Genomic DNA, 12,312 nt, shown 5'->3' with positions numbered 1-12,312 from the left:
AGGTATAATCTGGCAAGACACCTTCCATCCTTGTTCATATTCATTCACATTCATATCCAGAACAATAAAATAAGCAAACCTATAAAAATATGTCTTGCTTTTTTTTGTGTGTAGGCCTGCACACTATAACTGCAATATCATAAATACTATTCATTTTGCAAGTGCACATTGACTGAGCCATTAATGGGATAATAGATATTATGGTAGGCATTATTTTCCTTTTTCACATTGTTCTATTAGACACATTTCAGGATAAACATAAAGGTTTCTTTAGTTGATTGTTGACTGGTATCAGAAGGAGGGATCATATCGCCCCGATATATATATATAATATAGAATCGATTTTAAGGTAATGTTACTTGTTTTTAAGGCATTACATGGATTGGCCCCTTTATACTGTATATTGCTGATCTCCTTACCCTACATCACTACTCCAGGAACCTAAGATCGTCTAATCAGTTCCTTTTAGCTATTCCACAGTCTCGGATGAAAACAAAGGGGGATTGTGCCTTCTCCGTTGTGGCCCCGAGACTCTGGAACAAACTTCCCATTCATATTAGGTCCTCCTCTACTGCCAAGATCTTTAAGTCTCGTCTTTAATCACATTTTTATTCTTTGGCGTATGATTTAGTTTAGGGACATTTGTATAGAAGTGTGTTTTTTGTATGATGTTCATTGTGTCTATATTTTTATTGTCTTCCTTTGTTTTTATAACAATATAACTTTGTACAGCACTTTGTTCAGCCTAGTTTTTAAATGTGCTCTATAAATAAATTGACTTGACTTGACTAGTCATGTTTTTAAGCTTTTTCATGCTCAATGACTTATATTGAAGAAACGTATCAGCAAATCTTGTGGTAAAAACAAGATTTTAAGTCGTGCTTTTGCACGATTGTTTGTGGAGAAAGTATTTTTTTTACAGATCTGCCGATTTAAATCAACTAATTGATTAGTCGACAAAATCATGTGAGTGTTAGTCGGCAGTCGAGGACAGCCCTATAGTCTCTTCACTATTTGACTCATTATTCTTTGATCAGGTAGTTCCTGATTTAACACTATTTTATTTCAGCAACATTCTTAATAAGAGCTGCTTGTTTTTCAAACATTTCATAACTTTGCCTGCTTTTCTTAAATGATAAGTAAGGCACCAAATAAAAGCAGTGTTGTGGTGGCAGGAGCATAGGCATAATTTACAGGGGGGATGGGGGGGTTACAACCCCCCCAATAATCAAAACTGGCCAGTGCAACCCACCCCACAAACCTATTAGAATTTTCTTTACATAAATAAAGATATTTGCACCACAAATCAATGCAGAAAAATTCACCAGAATGCAGAAAATGAAGTGTTTGGCGTTCAAAATTTTTCCCAAAGTTAGTACTGAAAAATGTATAACATGAATGTTTGTTGTTATCCTACAAATTTTCTCGAAAGCCCTCCAAATGTCTTTCAAAACCCCGTAATGTTCAGGTTACCATGTTGTTTCATTGTCACTAAAAATGTGATGTGAATGAAACTGTTTTTTAATGTTATAAGTGTTACGAGTTATTTTGGGTTCCACATAACAGTGCTCTTCCCCTTATTTGCCTGTGTGGTGGTGACATACCGCACACCACAGATACTTCTTCTCCTTGTTCACAACGTTTTCATGCCTGCAGAGAGATTTAGACTTTTTCGGGCGGACATCAGCATTCGAAATCGATTTTTATTTTGCATGTCATCATGCGCTGGTTGCTGGCTGGATGCTGTGGGCTTGCTTTGATCAATATCTCAGGTAAGTGTAAACTTTTGTAATATGAAATGAAGATGAAATGACTGAAAAATGAAAATGATGCAAACAACAATTACAGTCTTGGTGCTAAAAATTAACATTAGTAAAACTCTGAGCGTTGTTACAGCAATATAATTAGCATACAGATTTCATTATGCTTTAATAAGTCATTTAATTGTAATTTTTAATGACTGTTTAACCACAGCTACAATGCTTACAAGTGTTTTGCATGTTATTTTTGACTCCAGAGTACCATTACTTCCTGGCCATCTGGGGGGGAAAGAGGAAGTTGTCTTCTGAGACAAAGACTGGTTATTTTAATATACTGTATAGTTTACCTAGGCCAAGTTATCTCATGATATCAACTGACCATCGGGTTACTTTATTTCAGATGTGTTGTCCGCTTTAGAGGAAGATAATGGAGATGACAGATGAGAAGAAAAATATTAAAAACATATAGTTAACATTAAAAAAAATCATTACATGAACTACCCATTCCCAACATGGATTATTGACTTGAACAACAAAATGTATATGTTGATGCAGCTTTAGTATTAATTAACCAATGCATTAACTCCTATTATCCTCTACATTGTCCTAATAACCCAAAATGTCTTTCCTTTTTACTGCCTGAAGGTGATAAACACATGACTACTGATCCTCAAAATGATTGGTTGATTAATCCACAGCTGCAACTATTGATTATTTTGATTACGAGTAATCTGGTGAATGTTTTTATAGGTCAATGGATTCATTGTTTATCGAACAATCATTACAAAAAACAGAGAAAGGAGTAAATCTTTACATTTTAGAAGCTGTATTATTTTTAGTTTGATAAATGACCTTAATGATTATCCAAATGGTTTTTGGATTAATTTTCCATAAATCGACTTATTAATACATTGTTCATTAGTTATAATACATTGTTGTTCAATACATTCAGCATTAGTTTAGACCGTCGATATATAATAAATCACTGGTCCGTGTGATAACTCAATATTGTCTCACCCTCGAATAACAGCCTGCTGTTTAGGGATGACACAATTAGTTGATTAATTGATAAATAGGAAAATTATCTATTTATGTCATTTATTAAACAAACATGCCACAGATTCTTTGGTTCTCAAAAATTTGAAATTGCTGCTTTTCTGTATTTATGTCATTGCAGTGCATCAGTTTATAACTTTGAGGTTTGTTTTTTACTTTTCCTGGACAAAATAAGCAATGTGGAGCCATCACCTTAGGGGCCGGGAACTTGTGATGTGCTTCTTTTGTTGCATTTTTTTTGTGGAAATTGTATTGACCAAATTATTAATCAATTAAATACAAAAATCAATACACTAATCCATAATACAAAATAGTTATCAGTTGCAATCCTAAATTAACGCACTCATCATTGTAAGCAACTGTAAGTCTCTCTACTTATTTTTAGATACCTAGGCTAAAGTAGCCAAAGCCCAAAACACAAAGACATCACTTGAACATACAGTATATGCATGTTTCATTCAAGCATGTAACCTTCAGCATATCATTTAAAACCATACGGTTTTCTGTATAACTCTGTCATCATTTACGCCATCTGTAAACTCTTGAAATAGTAATTTTCTGTCCTCTCCACATTTACTGAGTTCTATTGTTCTTCTGAGCATTAAATGTGATGTGAGAAATGAATGTAATGATGTCAAAGCCAGCATCATATTTGAGGCATTCAGTGTACAAGATATAGCCAAAATATCTGCAAACGTGTTTGAGATTTTCAGTAACTGCTGCTGTAACTGTCCCTCGACCTTCTTTTTCTTTGCTCAGTGGCCATGCTGATTACCCAGAAGCCCCGGTTCTATGGTGTGAAGCCCAGACGCAATGTGGGCATTTACTGTCTGTTCTCCAAGAAAATCCCACAAGCCACGGTGCAGTGGTACAAGGCCGATAAGTATGACTCTAAACACAAAACGAAAATAGAGGCAGGAGAAAAGTTTGTCTTTCACAGCAGCAATCTGACCCAAAACGTCCTTCTCTTCATCCATCGTTTACAAATCAATGACGCTGGAGTGTACTTCTGCAAGTTAAACAATACATGGGGACCTGGGTCTGCAGTTCAAGTTGCCAGTAAGTGGCTGGGACAACATACCAGTTAAGAGTTCACTTCTTAAAACACTACCGCTAACACACATCTTTCCTCTCACAGAACCCCTTGACGTTACCCAGGCACTGTACAGGACCAAGATGAAGGATGCTCTCATCATCCTCCAGGGCCTGGTGTTGGCTCTGTTTATTGCTGCTTCACTGCTACGCAAACAACACCTGGTGAGCAACAGGATGACCAAAACACTTGAGGCAAATCTGTGCTGTACCTGACTGCACTGCTTAGTTTAATTGCATCAGAATTAGATGGAATAGAGTAGAGATGCTCATTTCTTTCCCTTTCAGTGTGTTTTAGCTGTATACTAGGCCTACTTACTCTGTATGGATGTGATATGATAGCTATCATTACTGTATGGCCTGGCTCAGGTCAAACCCTTTTGTATAACATGAACAAATACAATACAAAGAAGGAATGCTTTAACTGTCATAACAGAAAGAACATAAATGAACTACTTTAAAGTAGATAAATTACTGGATCGATGTATAGACTTGTGTACTTGCGGATATAAATATAAGCATGGTATCTGATACTGATACTGGTATCAGTATCAGAGCAACTCTACAGAGAGAGAGAGCTAGAGAGAGCTCAGGATGGACATAACATTATTCATATTGAGTGTCTTATTTTAAACAATGTTACTCTTGTGAAGCCATTTGTGACTTTGTTCTGTTAAATATGCTATGTTAAATAAACTTCTTATTATGTACAGTGGGTTTATCAATAACTGGGGCTAACTCTTTCATTTTTTCTTTTTCATTTGTTCTGTATCCTTTTCAACAGTTGGAAAAGAGGGACATCGTATATGAGGAGCCTGAAACTGATCACATCTATGAGGTTTGTTGGAATGCTTTCATTTGACAATTTACCTATTCATCAGAGATCAGTGGTGTAAAAGTACTCTCAGCTCCCTTAGTAAAAGTACTAATGCCACAATGTGAAAATACTCCACTACAAGTTAAAGCCCTGCATTCAAGACCTTACTTAAGTAAACCTATGTAAGTATTAACAGCAACATGTTCTTAAAGTATCAAAAAGTAAAAGTACTCATTGTGCAGTAAAATGGTCCCTGTCAGTGTACCTACTCTATGTCTCTGGATTAATATTACTGCATTAATGTGTATGTTGCATTTTTACTGTAGATGTTTAAAGTTGTGCTATTTTTAACTCCTTTATATACTGTTGGGTAGTTTAATCTACAGCGATGCATTATATTCTATAAGACAATCATATGTTTGTAGCGTCACTGTCCTGTGAGAACCACGTATCCCTAAAAAAGTTTTAAAACTTTTCATGGTGTCAGAAAAACAGCCCTGTTTTGAAAAACAGATGAGTTTTCCAGCTGATCCAAGAGGCTTTTTTAAAGACTTTATTTAGCTTAAGGAGGAGAATGTTCCCAACACATAAAGGAACACTTCATCCTTCAGTTTATCACAAACAAAATTAACAAATTTGGAGATACATGGGACAGGAAGGAGATTACAAATTGTAATCTGTAAAGTAACTGAAGCTGTCACAAATCCAAATGTAGTGGAGTAAAAGATACAATATTTGCCTCTGAGATGTAGTGGAGTACAAGTGAAGTTGTAAAATGTAAAAGTAAACTACAAGTACCTTAAATTTGTACTTAAGTACATTACTTGAGTAAGTGTACTCAGTTACATCCACTACTTTCAAAGATAAGGTCATTTCTTTTTGTCGTAAGTGGTCATTCACTGGTTGTTTTTGTGAGGACATGTCACAGCGAACAACACACATCACAGCTGTGTGATTTTTAGATTAAAAAAAACATTTTAAAAACACTTTAAAAACTCCAACTCCAACTCCAACTTTTTTTAGAGACTGGGGGGGCGATGCAGTCAAGCTTTCTGGTATGAAATGCATGAACAAGCTTCTCTGTTACAATGTCTGACGTGTTCATTAAATAACAGAATTACTGGACAATTAGAGCCAAATAAACATGGATTTAATGTGCCGAGGTAGGACAATTAGTTAATTGTTAGCACCGTTTCTCTGTAGATCATTCTTAAACTCTGTCAAGGCTTTAACAGTCAGAAGCAACAGAGATGTTATTACAAATAATATATGAGCTATTTTAATGTCCGCTACTCTGCTGTGACATTTAGTAGCTGCATATTTTTATCTTGCAGTTATGTCTGAATCACTGACTATGCAAATTAAAGCTCGACCTACAGTATACCCAAACATAGGACTGCATTATTTTAGTCATCCTCAAAGCCTCATGGGACTCACACATATACACGTTTTTTTTTAAGATGATTTTTTGGGGCTTTTCCGCCTTTAACGGACAGGACAGTTAGAAAGGGGAGAGAGTGGGGGAAAACATGCAGGACATCATCACAGGTCGGACTTGAACCCTGGACCTCTGCGTCGAGGCATAAACCTCTATGTATACAGTATGTGTGCCTGCTCTACCAACTGAGCCAACCTGGCCACCCACATATACATGTTAACTGACCTAAAACGTATTTCCGTCTTTTAGGGTTTGGCGATTGAGACGTGTGGAGGAGATCTGTATGAGGATCTCTGTGTGTACGCCCAGCCTGAAGATGCTGAGGCCCAATGGGAGTGAGACAGCCTCACAATAACTTGCAACTTCTTGATTATAAAAGTACAAATTGTACGCTGTTAAGAGTCCTTAGTGGAGATTAGTCATTTCCTTTAGTACAATGTTTGTTTCTAAATGTGCAACAACTTCTAAAATGCTTTCATATGTGCTGTTGATTTTATGCTATTTAGTAAAACTGGAGTGAATAATCAGATGTGAGTTGAAGTCCACTGAAATGTAAATGAACAATTCTATAATTCAGACTCGACAGCTGACATTTCAGCATTTTTGGTGCTTCTTTAATAAAAAGCGTTATGTATTATTTTATATGGACTTCTCTGACGTGAGAGTGTGATATGTCTAAATGTTTGTGCATCAGAGCCTGAACAAGGCCCTTCTTATTCCTGTTGTTTGATTATATTACAAATCTGTATTCCTTTTGCTAATGTAACGAGAAGAAAAGCAATAAACAAGTTTCCGTTTGCTGGAGAAAGTCTTCTTTTTATTGGCTTTTACAGGTATAAAAAAATAGAAAAAATAAAAGAGTTGATCAAGAGCATGTTTATAAAAATACTGGTTGTGTAACAAGTCACTATATAAATAAGCAACAAATAGATAAATACATAAATTAATGAATCTGACAGAAAACACAGGTTTTAGTCATCTTAGCATAGAAAAATACGTGATCAATACATACACACACATCTCAATAATAAATACATCAATATGGTAATAAATAGATAAATAGATACTGCATGTAAGCAAATAAATTAACACATTGTTAATGTTTTTTGGGCAGCAGAGGTGAAACCAGCTGTTCTGCTCTGATCAGATGGGTTTTCATTTCCTCCCTGATCAGCTCCCAGGCTTCAGCACTGTGGCCCTGCAGACACAAATATATCAGAATTATTAAAACATAATAATAATATATATATATATATATATATATATATATATATATATATATATATATATATATATATATATATATAGAGAGAGAGAGAGAGAGAGATAGATAGATAGATAGATAGATAGATAGATAGATAGATAGATAGATAGATAGATAGATAGATAGATAGATAGATAGATAGCCTTACCATTCGCTTCAGGACATGGCGTGAGAGTCTCTTGAAATACATATGCAGCTTCTTGTTCTTCTTATTGTGGCTGTGGCCCCGAATCTAAATGAATTACAAGGAAAAAATATATTTTAGAAATGTGCATCCCATTCCTTATAGACCTATTTACAGACATGTAACCCTGGCCCATGTGTCAGGACTCCAATGTAACAGAAATCCTATTAAAGTTATACTTACACAGGAGTGGAGGCCGTCAGCCTGCTGGGTTACAACAATGAGAAAGTTCTCCACTGTGTTCTGCTCCCATGATGCAGAGCTGTGATCCTCCTCAAACAGGGAAACAATCTCCTCCAGAATCTGAACTGTGAAACTCAGTTTGTCCTCAGCCTGGAAGAAGAAGATCATTCACAGATTACAATAGGAACAGATCTATGCCACTTTTTAGCAGTTGTTCTGGAAAATATTAGATCTAGATATAATAAGCAACACTTTTCTTTGAAAATCAAGTCATGTCTTTGACATTTTGATATTTATTAGAAACGTTGAGGCTGACTTACTGATGCTTGGGACGCCTGGTTGTACAGATCATTAGGGAAGTCCAGTTTATCCTCAGTGGTGTTAGTGGAATTATTAGCCTGCATCACACACACACACACACACACACACCATGAAGTAAACCGACAGCAAAGTAAACTCATTCAATGACTTTAAAGAATATCCCAAAGAAGTCCACTTACCATCGTATCTATTAGATCCAAAGAGTTTGTACTGTGCTGTATGAATTTGTGATTCATCCATCTGCAGCTCAGCGAGGAGCCTGCACTGTACAGACTGAGAGACAGGCACACAAAGAAGATCCCGTTCACCATTTTTTAAAAGGTACAAATTATCTTTGTATGGAGCAAATACTGATTTCTCTTGTAAAGCAGTTGTTGTGTTGGAGCATATCTGCAGAGCCACATTTATACGGCAGGGACACCTTTTTCGTTTTCCTAACATAAACACTGAGGTGAGCTGCTTTCACGCAGGGAAAACTCTAAAACCTGCGGAAATAACCCTGAGGTGCGGCTTTCACTGGACATAGGCTTACATGTTGAATGACACACATTTCGGATTTGAATTAGCAAACTGATGAAATAAATCTCCCACGATAAAAGCATAAATAAATGTCACGGCGAAGCTAAAATATCACTCATTTTAAATATAAAAAAATGACAACTAGCCTACTGCATATTGAAATATTCCATAGAAAATGCATATTTTACCACCTAGAAAAGTAGCCTACCTACAAAATATAAAGACAAACACAGCGCTCACTCTTTTTTAATTAACATTTTTATATTGGAAGGTATAGGATTATTATAGAAATATAATTTTGAAGGCCGAATAATGTACGAAATTGCACCCAAAACCAATTGTTCTTGAATAGAATCCCTGCCACTGATAATGATTTATGGCTATATATATATATATATATATATATATATATATATATATATATATATATATACATATATATATATATATATATATATATATATATATATATATATATATATATATACATATATATATATATGTATATATATATATATATATATATATGTATTTATTTATATCTAATGTTGTTACTTTACAGTACATTTTCGGATTTTGCAGATATTATAGGCAATGTTTTGATGCTGTCATCACTTCCACTTTCAGTCTGCACGCTCTCTAACGCGATGGAAAAAATTTATTTTAAAATCAATAAATAAATGAAGCACCCTTGTCTTATTGTGATTGCATCATTCGTTATTTGCGGATTCCTAATAATCATTAATCAATACAACCACAGACCTGATTGCGCTGCGTCCACTGTAGGTGCCATAAACGGGAAGTTCCCATAGAGTGAAAATGAAAGCAGCTCCGTGATTGCGGCCGGCGTTCTGACGCTCCTTCAGATGAATTGGTCAGTGACATTTCATCTTGTTTTAACTAGAACATGGCGGCTTTGGACGTGAGAACCAGAGAGGAGGGATTCTCCTTCGCCGTGTATTTAATTTACAGATAAGAGCACATTTTCAGCCTGGTATAAATCGATATTTAATCACATTGTATTTTTAATATTTGGCCTATATCTCAGGAAGTGGCTGCAGAGTATGGATACCAGTGTCGTTGCTTATAGGCTTGTATTTCTTTAATGGTGATTGTATTGTAATTTGTATAGGCCTATTTTCAATGTGTGTGTTTTTGCATTTCATGTGTATTTATATTCTTCCAAAAGCGAGAGATCTTCAACAGGGGGCCCGGGACCCCTAGGGGGTCCTCAGAGTTACTGCACTGGGGACACCAAATTATTTTTTGATAATTTCTGGAAAGTTTTTTCTTTCTTCCAAAAGTTAAACTATGTCTGAAAATAAACATAAACACGAATCCGACATGTTATTGTGATTTTTTTTATTTTTTAAATCATTAGGCTATTTACACATCATTGAATACAGGATTATTGGCCTGTAGGTAAGGTCGTTTTTAGCTGCCTTACACGTTATTGTAGGCTCAGTTTAATATGCAATATCATTTTATACAACATGTAGTAAGGAGTCCTTGGCCTAAAACACGTTAAAGACCTATGAATACCTATTATTAATAATACTAGTAATACCACAATACAAACAAACATAAATTTATTATTAAATTTATTATTATTATTTGTATCAAACGTCACACGTCACGACGTTTCTGAAGGAGGCCGTAAAGAGAAGAAACACAGATAAGCCTTTATTGATCTCCACAGAGGAACTTCTGGTGTTTTGTTTGGTATTTCATCATGTCATCCTTCTTTTATGGTATTGTTAAATTTGCACTTTCCATTTATGGCTCTTGTAAAATAGAACTAATATTTAACACATTCGGTGTCAGTTCTGTGTCTGTATTCTGTATGTGTGCTATGACATACATGACAATGGAATTAATCAATGCACATGTGTGTTGAGTGCAACAACTACAATGTTTTGAAAATTCCAATGTATACAATTTTACATGTTTTTTGTTATTATCTGCTGTAAATTATATAAATACAAATAAAAAAATAGAAACTGTATTAGAAAAAAAGGATGTAAACTGTGTTGACCAATCACTGTCAAGCTATTTCAAATGTTTCAAGTTGCAATCTGCCCTCTTCGCTGCTGGTTGCCATGGAAGATGGACAGGAAGACGTGATGCATTCAAATCCTCGTTTTAGCAAATGCTTACACAAAGAGTTTTAAAGCCTAGAATCAATCCAAGCACCTACGAGCTCGAAGGCCAGCATCGAAAAACTTCTGACATCTTTTCCATCTCAAAAAACTGTTGGTCGTATTCACTGTAGGACTGTAATTAAGGACTATTTTAAATATGAATCATTATAATAATTATCTATTCATCACCAACATTCTAGGCTCAGTCATTTTACATCAAGTCTATGTAATGAATTAAGCAATATTACACCAGAGGGTGTGGTTTATCGTCGTTATTGGCACGACAGTGATGCAGCTGGGACGCCGAGGTCTGTAAGCATCACTGAAGTACTACTACTCCACTAGTACATATCAGATGGAAATATTGTACTACATTTATTTGACCACTTTAGTTACTTTACAGATTGAGGTTAATTATATAAAATATAATCAAATAAATGACGATGTAAGGTGCCAGAGTGAGTAAAACAAGCATCAAAATAGAGCTTGTTTATTAGAAGAAATTCCCGGGGGAGGGTCCCCCCAAAAGCCCCCAATGTCCTCAAATCTTAAAAACGCCCCTGGCCTTTACTTCAGGGCTAGACAGAAATAAATACAGATAAATAGAGATAAGTTACAGTTTTTTAATATGTTAAAAAATAAATAAGAATAAGAGCAATTAAAGTCAAAATTACAGCAATGTTAACTTGTTTATTATCACATTATTACACACTGGAAAGGCTGTTTCCTCACGTTTTATGATCACCCATGCGGGAAATTCAGGATTCACATTCACTGACAAATATGAAAGTTATAAAGAAATCAAAATCAGAGATATGATCCTTATTTGTACTAATGGCACCCCCTGTTGAACTAAGGCAGTATCTGATTACTAAATATCAGCTTTATATGCACATTACGCTTATAAGTTAATTTTAAAAGTTTGTGTCACGAAATGATAACCTGCACAAAGATGAAATGAAGTCAATGTTAAAATATACTAAAATAGTCACATACAAGTTTAATATGCTCCTGGCAATGGGTTGTTTCTGGTGGAGAACAATCCATTTCTAGTGCAACTGCAGTCTGGAAATAAAGTGCACAGTTTACAAGCTGTAGAGTGTATGATTAAAACTTTTCTGAGTTGTGATGAAAGCCTAAGGAACTCTGTGACAGGACAGGGTACATAACGTCCTCACATGTTTGCAACAGAGCAACAACATCAGCACGCCTCAAAAGCTGTGCTGCCTTTGGGGGTTACTCGTAAACTACAACATCTTCTGTAGCACCACTGTTACCGATTAATCTACTTTTCGTAAGTTCAGGCACATTATTTTTTTTGTATTGAGTTTTTATAAAATATTAGTCCCATGTTTGTCACTTATTGAAGTCCTTTTTCATTCGATTAAACAAGAAACACATCCAGTAACGGCTGTACCTTTGTTAATGTGTGGTCAGATATGATGAGGTACAGGCTAAATTGTGCTTTAATAAAATAACAAAGAAGTCAGTATGCGATCACGCGTGCAAATGACAACCACTTATCACTTATTGAAGT

At 35.3% G+C, this 12,312-nt stretch overlaps 2 protein-coding genes across 2 annotated transcripts; one reads left to right on the top strand and one right to left on the bottom strand.

Moving 5' to 3' along the window:
* Positions 1 to 1,598: 1,598 nt before the first annotated feature.
* cd79b (CD79b molecule, immunoglobulin-associated beta) lies at positions 1,599 to 6,971 on the top strand. The gene is made up of 5 exons (XM_078278672.1): positions 1,599 to 1,772; positions 3,576 to 3,875; positions 3,955 to 4,073; positions 4,693 to 4,746; positions 6,413 to 6,971. Exons 1-5 carry the CDS (start codon positions 1,721 to 1,723, stop codon positions 6,500 to 6,502), a joined length of 615 nt encoding a protein of 204 aa, XP_078134798.1. The 5' UTR covers positions 1,599 to 1,720; the 3' UTR covers positions 6,503 to 6,971.
* On the bottom strand, positions 6,959 to 8,469 carry LOC144535895 (interferon a3-like). The gene is made up of 5 exons (XM_078278673.1): positions 8,295 to 8,469; positions 8,115 to 8,192; positions 7,795 to 7,944; positions 7,576 to 7,659; positions 6,959 to 7,361 (listed from the first exon to the last, which is right to left on the bottom strand). The coding sequence occupies exons 1-5, from the start codon at positions 8,424 to 8,426 to the stop codon at positions 7,260 to 7,262; spliced, it is 546 nt and encodes a 181-aa protein (XP_078134799.1). The 5' UTR covers positions 8,427 to 8,469; the 3' UTR covers positions 6,959 to 7,259.
* Between the last annotated feature and the right edge of the window lie 3,843 nt (positions 8,470 to 12,312).

This window comes from Sander vitreus, chromosome 21 (assembly GCF_031162955.1).
Source record: "Sander vitreus isolate 19-12246 chromosome 21, sanVit1, whole genome shotgun sequence".
In the NCBI taxonomy this organism is placed as follows: Eukaryota; Metazoa; Chordata; class Actinopteri; order Perciformes; family Percidae; genus Sander; species Sander vitreus.
This window is presented reverse-complemented; position numbering and strand designations above follow the sequence as displayed.